Source organism: Microchirus variegatus (assembly GCF_963457635.1).
Source record: "Microchirus variegatus genome assembly, chromosome: 17".
NCBI lineage: Eukaryota > Metazoa > Chordata > Actinopteri > Pleuronectiformes > Soleidae > Microchirus > Microchirus variegatus.
Genome location: NC_139818.1, coordinates 24479925 through 24499703, shown reverse-complemented (window position 1 = coordinate 24499703; position 19779 = coordinate 24479925). Strand labels below are relative to the sequence as shown.

The 19779-nt window shown below is 42.3% G+C and overlaps 1 protein-coding gene across 3 annotated transcripts in view; it reads right to left on the bottom strand.

Annotated features, from left to right (window-relative positions):
- Positions 1-19779, bottom strand: part of trrap (transformation/transcription domain-associated protein) — a gene marked incomplete at both ends in the record, with an annotated part of 96921 nt that overhangs the window by 8254 nt on the left and 68888 nt on the right. For all 3 annotated transcript variants that reach the window (XM_083903468.1, XM_083903469.1, XM_083903470.1), the window contains 7 exons: positions 521-738; positions 1144-1369; positions 7370-7631; positions 10127-10332; positions 10630-10717; positions 16655-16816; positions 19046-19247. In XM_083903468.1, coding sequence (XP_083759594.1) covers positions 521-738; positions 1144-1369; positions 7370-7631; positions 10127-10332; positions 10630-10717; positions 16655-16816; positions 19046-19247 — 1364 coding nt within the window. The remainder of the gene's footprint in view (positions 1-520; positions 739-1143; positions 1370-7369; positions 7632-10126; positions 10333-10629; positions 10718-16654; positions 16817-19045; positions 19248-19779) is intronic.

Below are 19779 nucleotides of genomic sequence, written 5' to 3'. Positions count from 1 at the left end.
TGGCGTTATCGGTGCTGACAGGTGTCATGTTTATGTGCCGTGGCACTTGAGTACAGGCACTGTTTACCAGTTGGCTCCTTTAGCGCTGTTAGCGCCCCTCAGGCGAACTGGAGCGATCTGTGTATTAAACGAAAAGAGCAGCTCTACAAATAAGAAGCGTACCTGCGTACTGAGTATGTGTGCCTCTGTTTTTAAAGTATAGCGTTACTTTAAAGACTCGTTTTAACAATCGGGAGTCACGCAAACGTGACGTCACGCGTGTCTTTTCCCGTTCGGGCGTCATGGAAATGTATCGTGCGTTAACGTCGTTTAATGTCTCCATTTGTCATCATAGCCCCAAAAATTTGAATCGAATCATGAGCTAGTAAGAGATTCCCACCCCTAGTAGATATGACAGATTCCTTGAATCATAGACAGGAAAATGGATAGATGCTGAACACAAAAGAGAGATTTTAAGCCACCTCTTGGAAGAAATTTCAGCCCCAAACCCAATTGTCTAATCCATTTTTCTAATCCCTACCAGTGAAGAAGAGGTGCCTCTTGGTGGTCTCCTTCCTCTTCTCCAGACAGGGATTGAGGAGACGCAGGAGCTGCAGGACCCTCTCCTCACGGCGTGACTCGGTCAGACAGGCGTCGTTCATCACCAGGTACGGGTAGATCTTGCCGTTGTGGCCGCGGATATAGAGCCGCCGCGCCGCTGTATTGTGTTTCTGGACAATTTCCACTCTGGGCATGAACCTGAGAGAAGAGAGGCACAGAGAGACAGAAGTGAAGTAATAAAACAGTGTGGGAGGAAATGATACAACGGGTACAAAGCCATAAAGAGACTCGGGGCTTCTATGGAGCCCTTTATAGTGGGAAGTTTATATTTTCCTGACTGAAAATGAACGATAACTCTTAAATAATGTAAGATTGGAATACGTCACAGGGGATTTCAGTCTCACCGGGACAGGAGATGTATTTTACCTATACTTAATCTGCTATTTAATACAGTATTAGTGGAATAAACGAGGACATTTAAATGTAATATGTGCTTGACGGAGCACAACATTTCTTTGGCTCACGGCTGATGTTAATTCATCCTTTTGCTTTTCCAGCCCGAGGTTTCCCCCGTCAGAAAAAAAGAAAAGAAAAGTCCTGTACCTTGCAATCTTGATGTAGTAGTGCGTAGGTTTGGGCATGAGGAACTCCCCGGGGATCTCCACCTCAGCCGTCTGCGCCGAGAAGTTGCTGAGGAAGCGGCATTTCTCCTCGATGAGGAAGAACTTGGGCAGCTGCTTGGTTTTCGCCTCCAGGATCTTGATCCACTTCTTCAGCTTGGAGATGAGATTGTGGAGCTTCATGGAGCCCGGCACGCTGAAGTCAAAGTCTGGGAGAAAAGAAAAGGTGGTCGTGGGTTACAACAGAGGTAATAAAATATGTTTTTTATTCAATTTTAGACCTTTAAGATTCAAGTGTGTAAGTGTCGCCACGTTGCTACAGCAGCCTGAATGAACATCCTATCCACAGAAGTGGAAGCTAATGACACGAAGAAGAGAGACACCCTTTCTGGCATGTGAAGGCCACCATAGATTCATGATGCGTCAAGGACAGAAGGATGAGTGGAGGAGTCCCCGTTCCTCCCTCCCCACGTTAAAAGTCACTTATTCTCTGACACTGTATCTACAAAACGTCCTTCGCCGTGTAAATGACCTCCAACTGCTGCAGTGGAGCTGTCAACAGTAAATAAGTGTGTACAGAGCTGAGGAGAGTGTTTCTATTGGTGCGACCTTTAACCTTTCCCTGCAGCTGTGTTCTCCCAGATCTCTGTGCTGTGAATCCAGATAAGGTGTCTTTGTAACCTTCAGAACAAAATACTCTTAAGGAGTTAAAAAATGGGTGCAAGTGGAAAACAAAGAAGGGGAATTTCCCAGACAATCCTCAGTCATTTCCAGGTTTGACAAACACTGATCAACCTTTTCTGACATTTTCTGACATATTACGGACCAAATGATTCATCAATTACGAAAATAATCATTAGTTGCTGCTCTCATTGTTACCTTTTAATGTCTCAATCACAAGTTTCAGCTCTTCTTCAATAGAAGATAATGTCAGTTTTGTAAATGATGTTCCCAGTGTGATTGACAGCTGGCATCATCCAATAGTAGAGAACAAAAAACAAAGCGGTGGTCAAATGGTAAATCCAGAGGCTACAAACGGTTTAATTTGTTCCATTTAAATGGACAGTCTATGTTTTTTTTGTCACACAGTGATAGCCTGAGGGAGGGCAGCGGTTACAGAAACTTACATTTGAGGAAATGTACATTATAAATATTGTGTGTCTTTCCACTCTGAGCGCGGCGCGCCAATGCCTTGCTTAAGAGAACTTAAAAGGAATAAGTAATACACGGCGGGGCCGGCGGCACAAAGAGAGCCATTTTCTCTATCAACTTAAAACTCGCCGGCGCAAAGCCGCCAGCTGATTAAATTAGAGCAATAAAAACGGGAGTCTTAAAGTATTCAATTTCAGTTTCAAGTCGCATCTCATATTGTATATAACATATTGTGATGAGCTGCAGGAATAACAAAAGAAGAGGGGGGTGAGGAGGAGGAAGTGAGCCAGGCAGGTTTTCCATTTTAGAGTAAAGCCCCCAGGACACACACACACTCACCTCTCTTATTTCAGTACACCCTGTTGTACTGCCTGTTATAATGAACCCGTGAAACTGCAAGGCCTTGCCATTTCAAACCCGCTCAATCTCTCCCAGACCTCCTAATACTTTAAATAAGCCCTTTAAAAAACAGCCAATGTTCTTTTCAGAGTGGCTCTATTTTGCTATCCATCCGCCCGCAATTCACCTGCCTCAACAGCCGAGGTAAAATTGAAACAGTCCTGAGAAATTGCAAGCCGCCGACAATTCAGCAACCATAAAAGCGTATAATGCCAACAAATGGGAAAAAGCGAGACGGGCTCCACTCCGACGGCGGCGCGGAGCAATAAAGCGATATTATTCCGTCTTTATCAGATATAAAACATTTTTGCCCGTTTAAATGTGGAGACGGCGGCTTATAAGACACAGGCATTATGTTATTATATCTGGTAAGGATAACTCAATACACAGGTGAATCCTATGTTCTGTCAAACAGAAGTAATAAAGCTTTCTCTCTGAGACAATTAGCTGATGAAATTCCACTTTGTATTTCAGCTGCTCCAGTTGTGGTATTTATAGCTGTGAAGCTGCAGCGCTCACATCACGTACTGTACCTTTAGATCACATCAGAGCCACGGTGCATTTAACATGACATGTTAACACAATGGGTAAGCACCCGCATCACCGTGTGCAACTCAGTAAAGGACAAATATAAACCATTTGTCAATATATAAATACATAATAATATATAATAATACATATCATAAATATAATATAAACATATGTCAATCAATTCCTCAAATCAGTGATTAGTTGTTTAATCAATAAAATCAGAATAATTGTTCGATGAGTTGTTTGATCCAGTTGTTAGATTAGTTGTTTAATCCATAAAATCAGATGAATTGTTCCGTTAGTTGTTTAATCCATAAAATTCGTCCATAAAATGTTGATAATGTGTTTCCCAAAACCATGTTTTGTCCACAGAGAAAATATTAGTCAGTTTTTAACATTTTCTTTGTTATATGAAGCAACTGGAAATTCTTCACATCTAAGAAGCTGAAAAAAAAAACAAAAAAAAAACTTCATACTCAACTGAAATCGATTAATAAAACATGATCTATCACATTTGTGATTACAAACATGCAGGTAATAATCGTCCAATGTTGATTATGACTCATCTAAGGTTACTCAACATACATTATCGATGCTAAGCCAGCATGCTAAAGAATTATAAAGTGTAACACCCGACGGTTAAATATAATTTTAGCATGGCATATTATTATTCAGCCAAAGTATCTTTTAACACCTCTAAAACAGTAACTCATGCAAATAGCATTCACCATAACTGCCTTTGAATGCCCTCCCCGCTGCCAAACGTTATATGTGCAAACATAAACCCATATTTTCCGGCCCACAAACCCCGAGTGAGCAGGGGGAAACGGGGGCTCGGCTGCTCAGTGGCTCAGTAAAACCCTGTTTGTTTCGCTCTGGAAGAAACTGTGTGGTTTCAGTCCCCGTCGGGGGCCGCGCTCCCCGCGTCACCGCGTGGGGACAGCTGGGGAGCGACGGTGGGCGGGCGGGAAGGCAGGCAGAAGCCCTGGTGACGCCTGGCTGCATGTGCACAGCTGGTGCCGCAAACATCTGGCCGGATTCATCAGCGTGGCTCTAACGGTTTGTCTCACTCAGTGTTGTTTGTGTTCTTCACATCAGTCAGTCCATGTTGCCATCACAGCCCCGTCTTTCTCTCAGACTCTCACTCGTGTTTCTGATGATTCTTCCCTCGCTGCCTTTCATTCATTCGCTCTCCTTGGCCTTCTCTCTCTGCCAGGGCCAAACACATTAGCTCTGTTGGCCACTCACTGGAGCACTGAAGGGTAAAAGAGGAGACACTAAAGAGAAGAGGCAGGGGGAAGAGGAAGCAGTGGAAGCCGCGAAAGTAGAGGTTTATGGAGAGGGCAATTAAGGCTACATCCATACTAGGCTCTTATCCACATCAAACCAGAATTTATATGATCGTTTCTCTGCTGTAGTATATGTGCCAGGTCTGTAATACTGGTGCAAAAAATACCCCAGGAATGTTGATGAAGACGGGGAACGACGTTTCCCAGCGTCGCAATATTGGTTTTATACATGTAAACGTCAGGGTGGTTCACGCTAGAGGACATGTTTTCCAAAAACAGCATTTTAGAGACGATTCCAATAAACAATATGTGTTTTCTGACAAAAACAACATGCTTTTAAGCTCAGAATCACATCATAATCGGGCCAACATATTGGCAAATACCGAGATTCTGGTGCCTTCTCCTACTATTTCATATTGTTGGTTTATTTATATTGAACAATGTCAGTTAGACACAAAGGAAAGAATATTTATATCAGTATCTGTATCATTATCATCATATCGGATATCAGCAAAAAGTCCAATATCATGCATCCCTAACTGGGCTTCCATAGTTTTTCTGCTTAGCTTCAGAGAGTAATACTATCAAGATTCAACAACAACAACAAAAGACTTCTTTAACTAGACCAATGATGAGGCGAAACTGCGTTAACCGGCCAATTAGAACCGGCTGGGGAGAGAATGTGGTTGAAAGTGTGTTGTTGTTTTTAAAAAAAGGTCTCTGTTTTTGTCTGTCCAGAGTTTTACAACAAAAATAGAATGAGCAAACAGGTTTTAAACTTCAGTTCTGTGGGCTGCAAACACATCCTGAGCAGAATGTATGTGTTTGTGAATGAAAATGAAGCCATCCTGGTGTGTACTGTATGTGTAGTCAGCATGCAGAGTCAGTGTTTCTGTGTTTAAACGAAGGTCCAGTGAACTGTGTGCAGCTCTCTTATGCAACGCAAGGAAAACAGACATGTGGCATCCAAAACCAGAGGAATGAGGATATCTCAGAGAGGGAGGAGGGAGACGTTTGGCTGCACGAGAGCTGCACCTGTCCTGTTGGATTCCACAGTCTGCATGTGAGCGAGCGCACCAGCCAAAATAACTCGAGGCTTCATCAATGCCTTTACAAGCAAACGCATGAATATCACACACTGTCTGAAATCTAAACTGGGCGAGATCACAGAGCTGCTTCTTGTTGTTGAACGTCTTCCAAATTCCAAATCTTTGATGTTGCATCAGCTTACAACACTTCAGAGAATACAGAGATTGGGGAGAGGCAGGGAAGTGTGCCATGTGGAATTTTCTAGGGATTCGGGCTTTAACAAAAATGTAGTCAGTTTTGAAGACTGAGCGAAACGGGAGTCTATATGAATGATTCTAATGAAAGGAAAAAGTGATGCAGATACATATTAATCCATCATCTGTGACCCGAGTTACGTAAAAGTAGACTTGAATTCACGTAGCCACTCGACTATAAACGTAAGCGACAGTATCTTTCACTGCAGTGGGTTTTTGAGACAAAGATGAGAGGATAATACAGTGAGCAGCACTTGACTGTTGACTTGAAGTACAATAACAACAGACAGTTGGAATACATTTGCATGTGTCGGTGTAAGAATGGCATAAGCAGCACAGAGCCAATAAGGTGAGAATTGCTTCCCACGGCCTCTGGTGGACTGTAAGTTTATAAAAGCTGCAGCAAGAATCCATTTCACTTTGATGTAAAAGAAAAAATAAACTTATTTCATTACACTGCATCACATTCCAGCCAGATAGTGTTTTTTACAGACTTTCAGATGCTGCTAAGAGACAAACTTTCATAAAGGAGCTTCTCTTCTCTGTTTTTAGGGGCCTCATGCATTCTGCCTTCATATTACGATTTTATTTGAAAAACGGCATTTTCAAATGAAAAAAATCTGTGTCATTTATCTATTCTACTATACCAGTATTTTCCCAAAGTTTTCATACAAAGATATTGTATATATTCAGTGAATTGTGACAAGAGCAAATTTGTGCATAAAAAACCTACTGTGGCCCGTATCTGATGCTCAACCCTAACCTTAATACAATTCAAAGCTTAGCCCAAAACGTTCTCAGTTCCTGACAGATGAGGTTCTGCCTCATTAGGACCAGGTTTTGGTCTCCACGAGGACAACTAGTCCCGACAAGGTCAGTGTAAATAATCAAATCATGTGGTTGAAAACCTAAATGACACTGCTCAAGCTGCTCCAAACGACGGCGGTGTCTCCAGGCAGCAGCGTCCTTATGATGTTACCATCCGTTCGATATACTGCTACAGAGGCCAATCAGGCACCTGGCCCATCATCGTTTAAACCAGTGTAGACATACAGTAACAGCAGCGCTGCTCGTGTTTCCTGCGGAGGAGGCTGATGTCTGATGCAGGGCTTTGGGGAGAACAGAGAGTGTTGCTGCCTCGGTGTCACGCCATGTCAAGGATTCATGAAACAGGTTGGATTTATCATTGTTGTTGTCTCTGACAGACTCAAACGGACAGAGAGTCCTGAAATAACTATAAACAGGCTTTTCCTGAAGTTGTAGCCTCCACTTTCTCCATATGAATGTATTTTTATGAATTCAATTGAAGTCTAGACACTGAAACTAGTGTGAAAGGTGAGAGTTTGATGTGATATTCATGGTAGAATTGTCTTCTCTTCCGACTATTTCTGGCACAGACACGGTGTGAACATTCAAGCCTGGGGACATCTAACACCAGTGACGCTAGACGTTAAAAATGACTGGCACTAAAGTGAACAAAACAAAGTTTGAAAAAAAGGAGCGATCAAACTCTCACACTGAGAAGGATCTTCTCACAGTCAAAAAGCAAACCAACCTGTGGTGAACTGTCCCTTCATCTTCTGGAACACAGGGTCCTGGGCCGTGGCCTGGGCACGGCGGGCCAGCGACTCCGAGGCGGCGCTGGAGAACATGGTGGAGACGTTGGACACATTCTCCAAGCCCACGCCGAAGGTGCTCACCAGCTTCTTGACAAAGTTGAGCGTGTGCGGCGTGATCTTGGCGTCGGACACCGCGCCGCTCTTCTCAAACGCCACCGAGTAGCACTTGGCCAGACCCTGCTGGAGCTGCCGCAGGACCTGAGGAGAGGCAGAAAATGATGTTGAAAATAGAAATACTCCCATTAGTTTAAGGTCTGATCTTTGGCAAATTGATATCACTGACACACCAATTTAACACTGATGGTTCACAAGTGAGTTTACAAGTGAGTCTGCACATGCGGCGTGTTTCATACACTACCGTTCACGATAAATAAACGACTATTCTAGCTGCAAACGTCTGGTTTTAAATGGAATATGTACATGTGTATAGAGGCCCATCTCCAGTGTTCTGATGGTACATTGTTTGCTAATGGCGTTAGAAGGCTATCGGATGATTAGAAAACCCTTGAAAACCCTTGTGCAATGATCTTAGCACAGCTGAAAATAGTTTTGCTGGTTCTTTGACGAAAGGGCTGAATTATTCATTTGAATAAAAATCATTATTTTTAACTTGACAGAAAAAAAGACAATGACTTGACGATATTTTCTATTCATTTTGCAACTCTCTTGATGAATAAAGTGTGTCTTTTAATGGATAATACAAAAAAAATTGTATAGGTGACCCCAAACTTTTGAACAGTACAACAGGGTTCCAAAAGGGTCCTTCTACAAGGGCTGAGGTTCTACTTGGAACCACTTGCTTCTGAAAACCCCTTTTCCCGAAGAAAGGGTTACTCAAGGGTTCTTGGTAACACTAATGGTTCCAGTAAGAACCATTTTCCATCCAGAGAACCCTTAAAAACCCCTTTCCTGAATAAAGGGTTTTAAAACCTTTATAAAAAGGTACCTGGAGCCAAAAAGGGTTCTCCTATGAGGACAAGCCGAAGAACCTTATATGGTTCTACTCACTTTTATTTCAAAAAGTGTTGTGTATGTTATTGTGGAAACTCTTATCTGATTTAAAAAACGGAGATACAAAACCCTTTGAAGATTCTACGACGTCCTCGTATTTGTGTGTGTGTGTGTGTGTGTGAGAGAGAGAGCCGGAAAAGCGACTTTTTCCCTCAGAAATCCTATTTGTCTGCTTGTTTACACTGCGTCTCCCTTTGGTGTGATTTTGAACAGAACGGTGGCCTTCTGCATTCACAAGTGTCACACACAACGCGACACAACGGCAGGGGCATCTGCTCCGGCGTGCTGACTCACCCTTTCACAACAGACTTTCATCTAGCACTGCGCGTACCTTCTGCTGATGGAATAAAGGCACAACAACAATGCACTGAACAGCGAGGCAGAGGCAAAGGTGCTACATTCCCCCCTCATCTAACAGGCGGTGTAAAGGGGACTCAAACTATCACAACTACAGGAACATTTCTTAAGGAGCAAAGGTGCCGCAGTGTGATTTCATACAGCATCCACAGCGAGGCGGAGGGAGGGGGTAAGAGGTGACGTGGTGTAAGACGCCTGTGCACCTGCTTGCCCAGTGGAACGAAGCATAGAAGCCTGCAGCTGCTGCTGTGTGTCACAAACCATCACAGATAATCACACGGACACACGCCCGCGTCAACAAACTTCCAGACCTAAATCCCTCGTCCCATCCTGCACGCTCACCGCACCCATCCATCACACAACTGCCCCCCCCCCCCTCTCTAGCTGCCTCACCCCCCCCCCCCCCCCCCCACACACACACTGACGCAGGTCAACACACCTCGTATGGACGCTGCCTCGCATGGCTAACACGAGACGCTGCCAATACAATTTGCCATGGCAAAGAATGAAGTGACAGAAGTGGTGATTTAAGGCGACAACGTGGACGGTAAAGAGATTTAAAAACACAGCACTGAATGTGGCTTTTAGCATCAAATGCTCATGTGTCTGTTGGCTTTTTTAGACTTGAATAGGATGGGATAGGGATATCTGATCCAGGGATTTTGACCAGTATCTAAAAATCTCAGTCTCCCTAGTCTTGAATATAAGATATAAGGTTTCGCAGCTCTGACCTTTATACGGCAACTTTACAGGGCCATTTTTATACATGAACTCCAGGTAATGTGTGCAGAATTTGGTGTGGACAGTCTCTAGAATTTGCTGTTCATAGATGAGGAATGCAGCAGGAGACAGTCTGGGTGAGAGGAGTTCATATTAATAGGAGAATATTCACATCATTCAGGCAAACTGGAACCTTAAAATCCCATTCGAGTTCCTTATACAGCCCAGAAGTGCCTCAGACCATAGATAAGAGAGTTGAGTTGACAATTGACAAAATCAAAGCATCTAAGAAGCAGCATGTAGAAGTATTTTTGGTTTTGACACCAAACACGACAAAGTGACAAACAAAATGTGCAGACTCACTTGTTAGCTTCACCTGATTGAGGTTAATAACAGCAATCTCCAAATATCTTCTCAGGAATAACGCGTCAAAATCACACTTGTAAGATGTGCAAACAAGCCCACTTGATCGTACATACAGGAGTTCACAGTATGCACTGATGCCATGAAAACTCTCACAACCAGCTCACTGTGTGATGCTATTAACACACACATAACAACATTGTCAGACACATACGAAAAACCGACCACTTTGTTCCTCTCACCTCTTCGTGCCAGTTCTCCCTGAACCACACCATCTGGTCCACGATACCCTCCAGGGAGGACAGCAGGGTGGGGTGCAGTTCTCGCTGCATGTGCATAATCCGGCTGCAGCGCCACATGGGGGCAGTGGCCCGTATAGGGCCAGGGTCAGAGGCACCTGAATGAGGCTGGTTCCCCACTGAGCTGGGCTGCTGTTGTCCAGATGCATCTGCGGAGACGAGTGGATAAATGGAAGATGGGAAAAACCTCTTGACCACTGGGAATGTGTTTAATCAGCATTTAATCCCAAAACAAACGATATTGCAGTGTATGCGAGTTTTCATCGGCTTTAGCTTTAATCTAAGAGAGAGAAAAACAGCTAAATAACCTGCTCCTCTTCTAAATTGTGAAAGAGGCTTTATTTTGCTAAAAGTATTACTTATTCCGCGTTGAGAGAAGTGCTTTTAATGTTCAGAGAGTGGTTTGAAAATAAATAAAAGGAAAACCAGCCATGTTTACTCACCACTTTTGTAGCGCTCTCTCTGTTCGATCTTGAGCGTCAGGTAAAGGGTGCGGATGGGGAAGTAGACCGCCTGAGGGTACACTCGTCCCACCTAGCAGATAAAAGGGTCACAGATTACATTTCAAAGACTCTCCCTCAGGGCCGCGAAGGAGAGAGACAGGCGGTGAAGAAGGGCGATAGACAGAGAGAGAGAGAGAGCAGGAGATCATACTGCTACAGCCAGAGACCTTCACTCTAACACAGGCAGGGTTTGAAGCTTTGCGTCAAGGGGAATGATGATGATGATGATGACAGGAGTTAAAAAGCATCACAGCTGAATAACCAAACTGAATGTGACTGATGATGAAACTGACCCCCAAGACTTTCAAGAAAAGTCATGGACGACGTTAAAAAGGCTCGACGGTTGAAGTCGAGCTTTAAGCGCAGCAGGTTGAGCTCCAACTCCAGGGTGTTGGATCCCTTTTGACAAGAAATGCAACAGGTGAATTCAGTGAAAACCTTTGGTGTTAACTTTGTCTCAAGTCGCAGCTTTAAGGAAGTAGAGATGCACAATATTAATATCGGTAAACACGGCAAAATCCGCTGAAATATGTTAATTTCACTACAGAGGAGACTAAATGACCTCTGCGGTTGGGTGTGAGGAAAATCTTCTAACCTCCAGTGCATGAAAGCCAGTGAAAGTAATGCAGGGTTCATAGTGTGTTGAGCTAAGCATTCAAAAAGACCCTCTTGAATTTCGCACTGAGCCTAAAGTGGAAAATTGAAGATCCATTCAAGAAACCTCGTAAAACACCCATGTTGGATATGTGTGGCCTGTGTTTCAACATCCAAAACTCATCCTTTTCTGAAAAAATCAAACTTCTGTTTTTTCCTGCTACTTCACCAAGAGGTTTAAGATTTTTTCTTTCTTTCAGAAAATAACATCTTGTGTAAGCGTACAGTTCACAGTTCAATGCAGGTCAGTGAGAGGGAAGGAACATGCACAGAATAACAGTGTGACCTTGAGAAGTCAAGGCAACTTCGCTTGCTGAATGACTTTTCTTCATTCATTCATATTACAGCAATAAAGAAAGCCTTTATCCATCAATAACACACTGATTGAGTAAAAGCCCACACACCCAATGCCTCAAGTGTCCAACACATCACACAATAATTATTATCTTTTTAATGGAATCAACCCTTTAAATGAGACATTTAATGTTTGGCTTTAGATGTGACTGAACAAAGCGACTGAGTAGTAAAAGGTAGAACATGAAAGTTCAGTGAAATTCTATAGAGCCGTTTTATAATAGTAAGCCGAGGCACACTTCTCTATTTCTTTCTCCAAGCAAGCAGTCGCGGTCTTTAATAATAACAATAAAGAAGTCTTTATTGTCCATGAAAGCGGAAATCTGCCTATGGTGGTTAAAAACACAAAATAACCAACACATCATACACCCACAGACATCAATAAGAGCCAGAATGTTATTATCGATCCATGTTCACGACGACAAGTTCACAGAAGCTTCTCAGCTCGACAGCGTAGCCTGAGGGCAGTTTTATGAGTTTTAGGATAAAAGCAGTATCAGATAGAATTCTTAGAAATACATCCCTATTGACAATATGCAATGAGTGTCACTTAAAAATATATAACAGTGACTTAACATCCAGGCAGTTGTTGTTTTGGGTAAAACCTGGACTTTTTAAGGTAACGTGAGTGATTAAACTGCCCGATACAGATCGATATAGATTAGTATTTAGCCTTGAGGGATTAAACGTGGCCTAAAATGTTAAATTCAAGAGTTGTGAGGCGAAAAAAGGGTTCAGCCTCTGCTTCATTCTATAATTAGGTGCTTATCACTCTTGGTAACGTCGACTGACACCGACTGCAGAACATCTGACAGCTAACTGGAAATAGTCGTGCTTTTTATGGTAGAATTCACACGTACAAGAACAATAGTACCTAATAACCAGGATGTAAGAAGCACTCTCACAGACATTCGAGGTAAAAGAGATGTGGTTTGGGACCACTAGATATTGAAAGGAGACCCCCAGGGTTCTCTCAGATCTCACTGAAAAATTTCATAGGCTACAATTACATCGCTACGTGATCCGTGCCAGACCCACTATACGCCTGCGGGGTGGAAAAAGGATACCCCCGCATCTCAGCAACAACACTGAGCTCAGTGTGACTGAGGGTGGTGCAAGATCCAGGAGAGGCAAAGAAGCTTCTTCACACGTCAACCTAATGCTACATGGATTTTGTAACCTCTAAGCTTTTTTCCCTGACACGGCGGAAGGATTGGCTCGGTGTCGGCGCAGTGTCAGTGGGATTGTGAAAGTGCACACATTCAAGATTTAACAACAAACAGCCACAGGTTTTAAGTTGCCAGAGGTGAGAAAAGGGGCAACCAATGGTTATCTACAAAGTACAGTAGTTCTTCTTCTTCTCGGATTACAAATCGACTAAAAGAGTTTTATCAGATCTCAGCACAGAGTCTTAAACTCTATACAATGACTCCTTCGTTCCTCAAATGCATGTAACTCTATACTCAACGTGGTTTCCCATTGATTCAGAGTCTATTTTCCTTCTGCTTTTGTCAACAGACTGACTGTTTACATCTATACATCTCATCCGGCTGACAAGTGCCACTGTAACACGACAATTAATGTTATTGACTCAAGCACTCTGAGGTTTTTTTATGTTGTGAAAACAGTGTGTACACATTCAATAAGGTCAATAGCTGTGCACATTTGCATGGCCTGTACATGGAGGAAACTGGATTCTGTAATTGTTTACACGAGGGCGGAACAATTAATCGTTTTCAAATCGAAAGAGCCGCTTCAAACAATGCAATTAGCAAATCACAAAGGCTGAAATGAGTTCATATTTTGAGGGAGTCTTGGTGGTAATAAATCTACAACACTGACATCTGACTTTTAAAAAATATACAATAAGTCCCCAAACATTGCTCTTCGATATTTTTTGCCCTAGAGTACACACACACATACATACTCTGCCTTTCCTGAATCTCTCATGTTTTACCATTATAACCTGCGAGTATACATTAAGGGTAACCGGGAAGACGGGAGCTCCAGGCAGCAGCTGAGAGCAGCATTAAAGATGAAAGAGTGAATACGGCAGAGGAGGAATGAGGGGAGAAACAAGAAAATCTGCACCCTAATGGGAAGATAGGAAAAATGTCATATTCTGACAAAGCTGAGGTGGAGCAAGGGGAAGAGGGTGAGTGGTAGACAACCAGGAAGGGTGGGAGTACATGTGGGGAGGAGTGCTCAGACTCTCTCTCACTCTCTTTTCTCCCACCCCCGGTAACTTCCTGTTTCATCTTCCCGCCAGCCCCCAGGCGATCTTCTCCTCACCTTCATCAATATTTCAACATGCGTTTTTTTAAACATCCCGCCACCGCTGCAGAGAAACCCTAAATAATTCAGGAGAGCGGCTGAGATAAAACTCTCCGTGCATTTAAGTGTAGTTCTCTCTCCCTTTACATTTGGATGGATGGATCGACCTTTTACCCTTCAGTCATTACAGGGTGGTGAGGTCTGACCAGAAGAAGGACTGATGTCCACTGATGGAAAACCTCTCTCACACTCACTCACTGAGTGTCACTCATATAAACATGTAACGGCTTAGTTTTGCTACTACGACACTACGATATAGTAGATTACCATGTATCACATCCTTCATGATACACGTACTGTAAAAAAGTAAATAAAAATCATGTCATGTCGTGGGGAGAAGAATATTTATTACACAGTTGGAGAATTATATCGGACTGAGATACTATAGACACTCAAGTGATATCGGTATCTGTAAATATATAAAATGTTCAATGTGTAAGAATTAATGACATCTAGTGGTGAGACTGCACATGTGCAGTTTAATTCCCCAAGCAACACTCGCTCAGAGCTATGTGATAATAAGAGGTTTGGGAAGATATCAAATTTTATGTTTTTCATCTTTCGTCATCCAATCCACTATTGGACCAATACTATATCTGGATTTCCTATCGGCTCATCTCTCTTTAAAATGCAAAAGAGTTCAAGATGGCGGCCTCTGTAAAGCAAGGACCCTGACCTTCAGTACATGTAAAAGGAATGTTCTAAGGCTATGAAACCATAATAATTGTTATTTTAAAGTGTTTAATCACTTACACAAACATAGTCATGGGCGTAGAGTCACGCCGGACTTGTAACAACTCCTGTACTTTGACAAAACACCTACAAAAAGGATTGATGCGATAAAAAGAATAATTATTTAATGGCCGAGTGTCATATAACCGCTTCGTCTTCATGCTAAAAAATGGAGAAATGACAAACTAAATTTTTGTATTTATAGCTCTTGTTTTTTTGTCTGTCTGTTCTGGTTGTGAAGTACCTGTAGTGCCTTCCAGAGGTCAGGAGGGTTAACAGCAGTCTACATGGTCAGGCTAAGGGTTAGCAACATGTCTACAGTTATACAGCGAACTGAACTTAAGTGCTATTAATGGTAAAAGTAGAAGTGTTTGAAGCTGCTCTCACTTGGCATGGTAAAACGTGTCTCAGACACACACATTCACACAGCATCCCTCCCCCCCCCCACTCTGCTGCGAGGACGATTGTTTGTTATAGCAGACTACTCTTTGAAGACCTCCCTCTTCAAACTGTGTGGAAATAATACTCCATTAAGCAAAGCAAATTAGTCCTCGGTTTAATTACTAGCTCTGTTCCCGCAGTGCGGATGCATGCGATATTAACTTTATAATCATTTCTTGAACAAATAATTTAAAAAGCAATTCACAGAGGGACTGGTGAAAGCCAATGAATTTCCCTAAAAAGGGACAGCAATTGAGTCTGAATGCTTAATTTAGTAAATAAAAAAGTAGGAGAGAAAGAGAGAGAGAGGCCACTTTGGCGTGAATGCAGTTAATTCATCTCGATTAGAATGACATGCATGATCGCTAATGCTAACACGCCAGCCAGATGTTTCTGGGCCCAAAACGGGTGAAATTAGCGGAGGGAAAAACATGTTAAGTGCTGATGAGTGGAGCAAACATCCAGACGTTAAAGTGAAGACGACAAACGGAAATGTAGAGAGAGGGAAAAGATGATTTTCAAACGTATTCCACAAGAGCTCGACACTAAATATCACAACCTTTGGTGTCTATGGAGACCAAATATCACTACATGTCTCTTTATCACTTTAGTGTCGATGTATTTACCACCTATCTATAAGCAGCCATGTAAAAACACCTTGTTCCAACTGGATAACAATTATTTACAGTCACACTTATCATTAATCAGCATTTTGGGTCAAATCCAGACCAGGGATTTCGACCAGTATCAGACCAATACTCATACTGAGCATTTTACTGACTGAGGAATGAGCTAATAAATCAGTATTCATACCACATCAAGGTGCTCAACCCTTTTTTCTACAGGTAGACTGATTAATATGGCCACTATTAATAAAAAATGACTTAAGAAACTTGATTCATTTTGCTAAGTGACAAAAAATCTTCTTTTTCTTTAATTTGTTTTAATTTTATGGACTGTTTATACATGTTCTTTTTGTAAAATACAGCGTATAATTGCACTGCAGTGCAGATATAAGACCATTAGTGATGTCCAATTCAATTTGTTATCATTAAACTGTTATATTTTTATCAGATGGAGGGACTAAAAAAAGAAAAATCAGCTAAACAAAAAAAGAGAGCCATCAACCATCAGTTGGCCTGATTTCTAAACATCAGCCAGAGAAAAACCCATATATTCTATGTCGATTTCTAATTTTATCCATTGGTCTTTGAACAATGCAGACTTATTTAGGACAGAGTGAGACTTCCTCCAAAGGAACATCATAATTAATCCTCTAAGAGGACATTTCTTTTATTTGCTTTGTTTTTCAGTGTGTGCAGTCTGAGGACGAGTTCCTTTATCTGCCACTGACCTCATCTTTGACCTCAGTTCAACAAAACAAACAAAAATATGACTTTTTGCAAAGATAAAAACATGAAACGGAAACTTTTCTCTTGTGACAAAGCCTCACCTGGCTGATTAGGTTGAGCAGGGGTTTTCCTTCTGAGCCAACCAGGCATGTCAGGAGCTGCGGTATCCATGCCAACCACTGGATGGGCGGCACTCCAATGCAGTACTTGTCCACAGCGTCCGCAAGGGTGTTCTTGTCATCGAAGCTGAGCAGCCACAAAACCTATGGATGGGGGGGGGGGTGAAGAAAAGAACATTAAACAAAAGTGAGAAGGAGGACATTCAAGAAAAGGAGGAGTGAGGAGCAAGAGCTAAGGTCTCCATCATTAATCAGAACCTCTGCTGCTTCCCTGTCTCTGTAAGGAAAGAACATCTACATCTCAGTGTGATCAAAGCTGAGCCAGGGTGGAGGTGATCTCTCTCCTCCTCCTCCTTTCCCCTCGTGTGCGTCGACATTATGATGAAGACATTAACCCCACTCAACCCCCCGCTGGCGCTCTTCAATGAGCCAACGTGCATACACAGATTGTGTATAATTACTGATAATCACTGGTCATCTCACTTCATCCATCAGCACTAAAGCACTGCCAACCCCCGGCTTGGCAGCAGAAAAGGGCCACCAGAAATATATTAAAAAGAAAAAAAAAAGAGAAACCACATAATTGGAAAGTGGAGCTGCTGGTAGAAGCCATGATTAGAACAGATAATGATAGTAATGCCTGGTGTTAACACTGGACTTGGCCAGACCATATTTATTATTTATGCAGCCTGACACTATCCCTGTAATCTCAGTGGCTCTTTGAAAACAAAGGCCCAGCAGGCAGTTCGGTAAAGTCTTCTCAGCCACTTCCAAGTCCATTAATGACAGTTGGGGGGGGGGGGGGGGAGAATGTGTTTTTACTTGATAATGAGCAGCAGCAGACCCTGAATACAGCAGCTCACTGTTTTAGCCAATATAAGAGCAGACAGTGGTCTTTCTGCACAAACCTCTATGGGGAGTTTAGTATTTTAAAAAAAAACAAAAGAGAGAGAATTGGTGTGTCAGATGGTGGGAATGCTTGTTAGCGGAGAGAGTCCATCCCTTTACCTCCCACACTGATCTTACTCAGCTGTTAAATACTGGTCTGACTGTTAGCCTTCAGCGAGTTAACCCCCCCATGCCAGAAGACGGGCCTTCACTCCACCATCGATCAGCCGTGGGAACCCCTCCGCACTGTAATCGATCAAATTACTACTCTGTGTGTGTGTGTAACTGTGACAGTGTGAGAGAGAAGGGGGAAAGGATCGTCTGTCTTCTCATCAGCACCAATAATACATGGGATGGAAGAGGGCCAGGGAACTGGGGGATTGACTGTGAACTGCAATTTGGGGGAGAAAAAAAAAAAAGTAAAAGCCCAGATGGAGGCTTGAGGTTTTATAGAAACAAGAGTTGAATGCAGAGGTGGCTGCTGCAGCATGAGGAGAATCAGAAATACAGAGCACAAGAAACTGTACCAATGTGTTCACTTACAATAGGGTCCATCGCACTCTGTGCCCTAATGAATCATTCTTCGCAATTTGAAACTATACAAATAGCATGAAAATGTTGTTCTCGAATGTTCTTTTAATGATTTCTTTGCTTTCTTTCACATTTAAGAAGCTGAAGAATCAGATAAACTAATTTAATAATGAAAAATGCTTTAGAATATATTCCTCTATTGGGTTCTCCCTTTAGGGGTCACCACAGCAGATCATCTGTCTCCATCTCGTGTCTTCTTCTGTTAAGTCTTAACCATTATGAAATATTTGCAAATTTTTGCAAAAATATGAAACTATGCAACGAGCAAATCACATCTGTCTCCATCTTGTGTCCTCTGTCTTCTTCTGTTAAGACCAACAGTCCTCATGTCCTCCTTCACTACATCTATGAACCTCCTCTGTGGTCGTCTTCTTTTCCTCCCGCCCAGCAGCTCCATCTTCAACATCCTTTCTCCAAAGTCATCTCCATCTTTCCTCAACCTCGCCTCTCTCTTACTTCATCTCCACATCGTTAAACCTGAGCTGTCGCTTTAGGATATCATCATCTAAATATTATAAGGTTAAATCTTTAACCGTGGATACAGAACAGAGGCTGAGAGCCGGAGTGAAATATTTGGATAAGCGTGTAATTGCTTTAAAATTAATGGCGTGTGTTTTTTCCCGTAGCCTTTGAATAAGATAAGGCTTAATGCATAACAGAAACTCTACTAGCCACAACTTGAGTTTCACGCTTGCAACAAAGTTCCCTGACACACTTTGGAAAGGTAGGGGTTATAAGTTTGTTATAATGTGCAGTCTCACCATGACACGTCTCTACTTCTGACACGTTTGGCCTTTTACAAAAATAGACAGGAAATGATCTGTCAGAAAAGTTCCTCCAATCGTTAAATCCTCACATGATTAATTAAAGACAACCTCTCTCTCTCGCTCCCACCTTTGCCAGGTATTTTCGGGACTTGCTCTCGTTCTGGTGGCGGCAGGCGTGCAGGTAGCAGGTGATGGCAGAGACTCCCAAGTGGAGCTGTCGGTCCTTGACAAAGATGTTCTCCAGATAGTCGCCCCACATGGCCCACGCTTTCACCAGGACGTCGTGCATCTGCACGGCCGCTGAAAAGGCCTTGTTGGCTTCCTCTGACCTGGAACGAGGGAGGGAGGGAGGGAAGAGAGTGTTAAAGAGCGAGGCACGGAGGAGGACGAGACTTTAAAAACGCATCTTAAAACCCATTTTCCCATCTAACTTCTTTCATTTGTTTATACTTACATTCTCTGTATATTGTATATATTTCCAGATTGTCTACATTGTTTATTGTATTGTTTATTTTATTTCATTTAGCTTATTGTCTATTTTCATTGTCTTATCTTAGTTTATTTTATTTTTTTACATAATTTACATATTTTATTTACATCTGTATATCTAGCTCTTGTTTCCTCATGCTGTATTTCTTCTTACTTTGCACAGATCATCTGGAACAAAAACAATTTCCCCCCGGGGATTAATAAAGTATTCTGATTCTGATTCTGATTCTGATTTTTACTCTTTGGCTTTCAACCCAGTATGAGATGTGTTGCATGACCTGCATATTTGTGTTGTCTTTACATTTTCTACATTATTTTTATTGTTTGTTCTTAGGTCTATTAGGTCACACATTTGTATGTTTTATTTGTTTA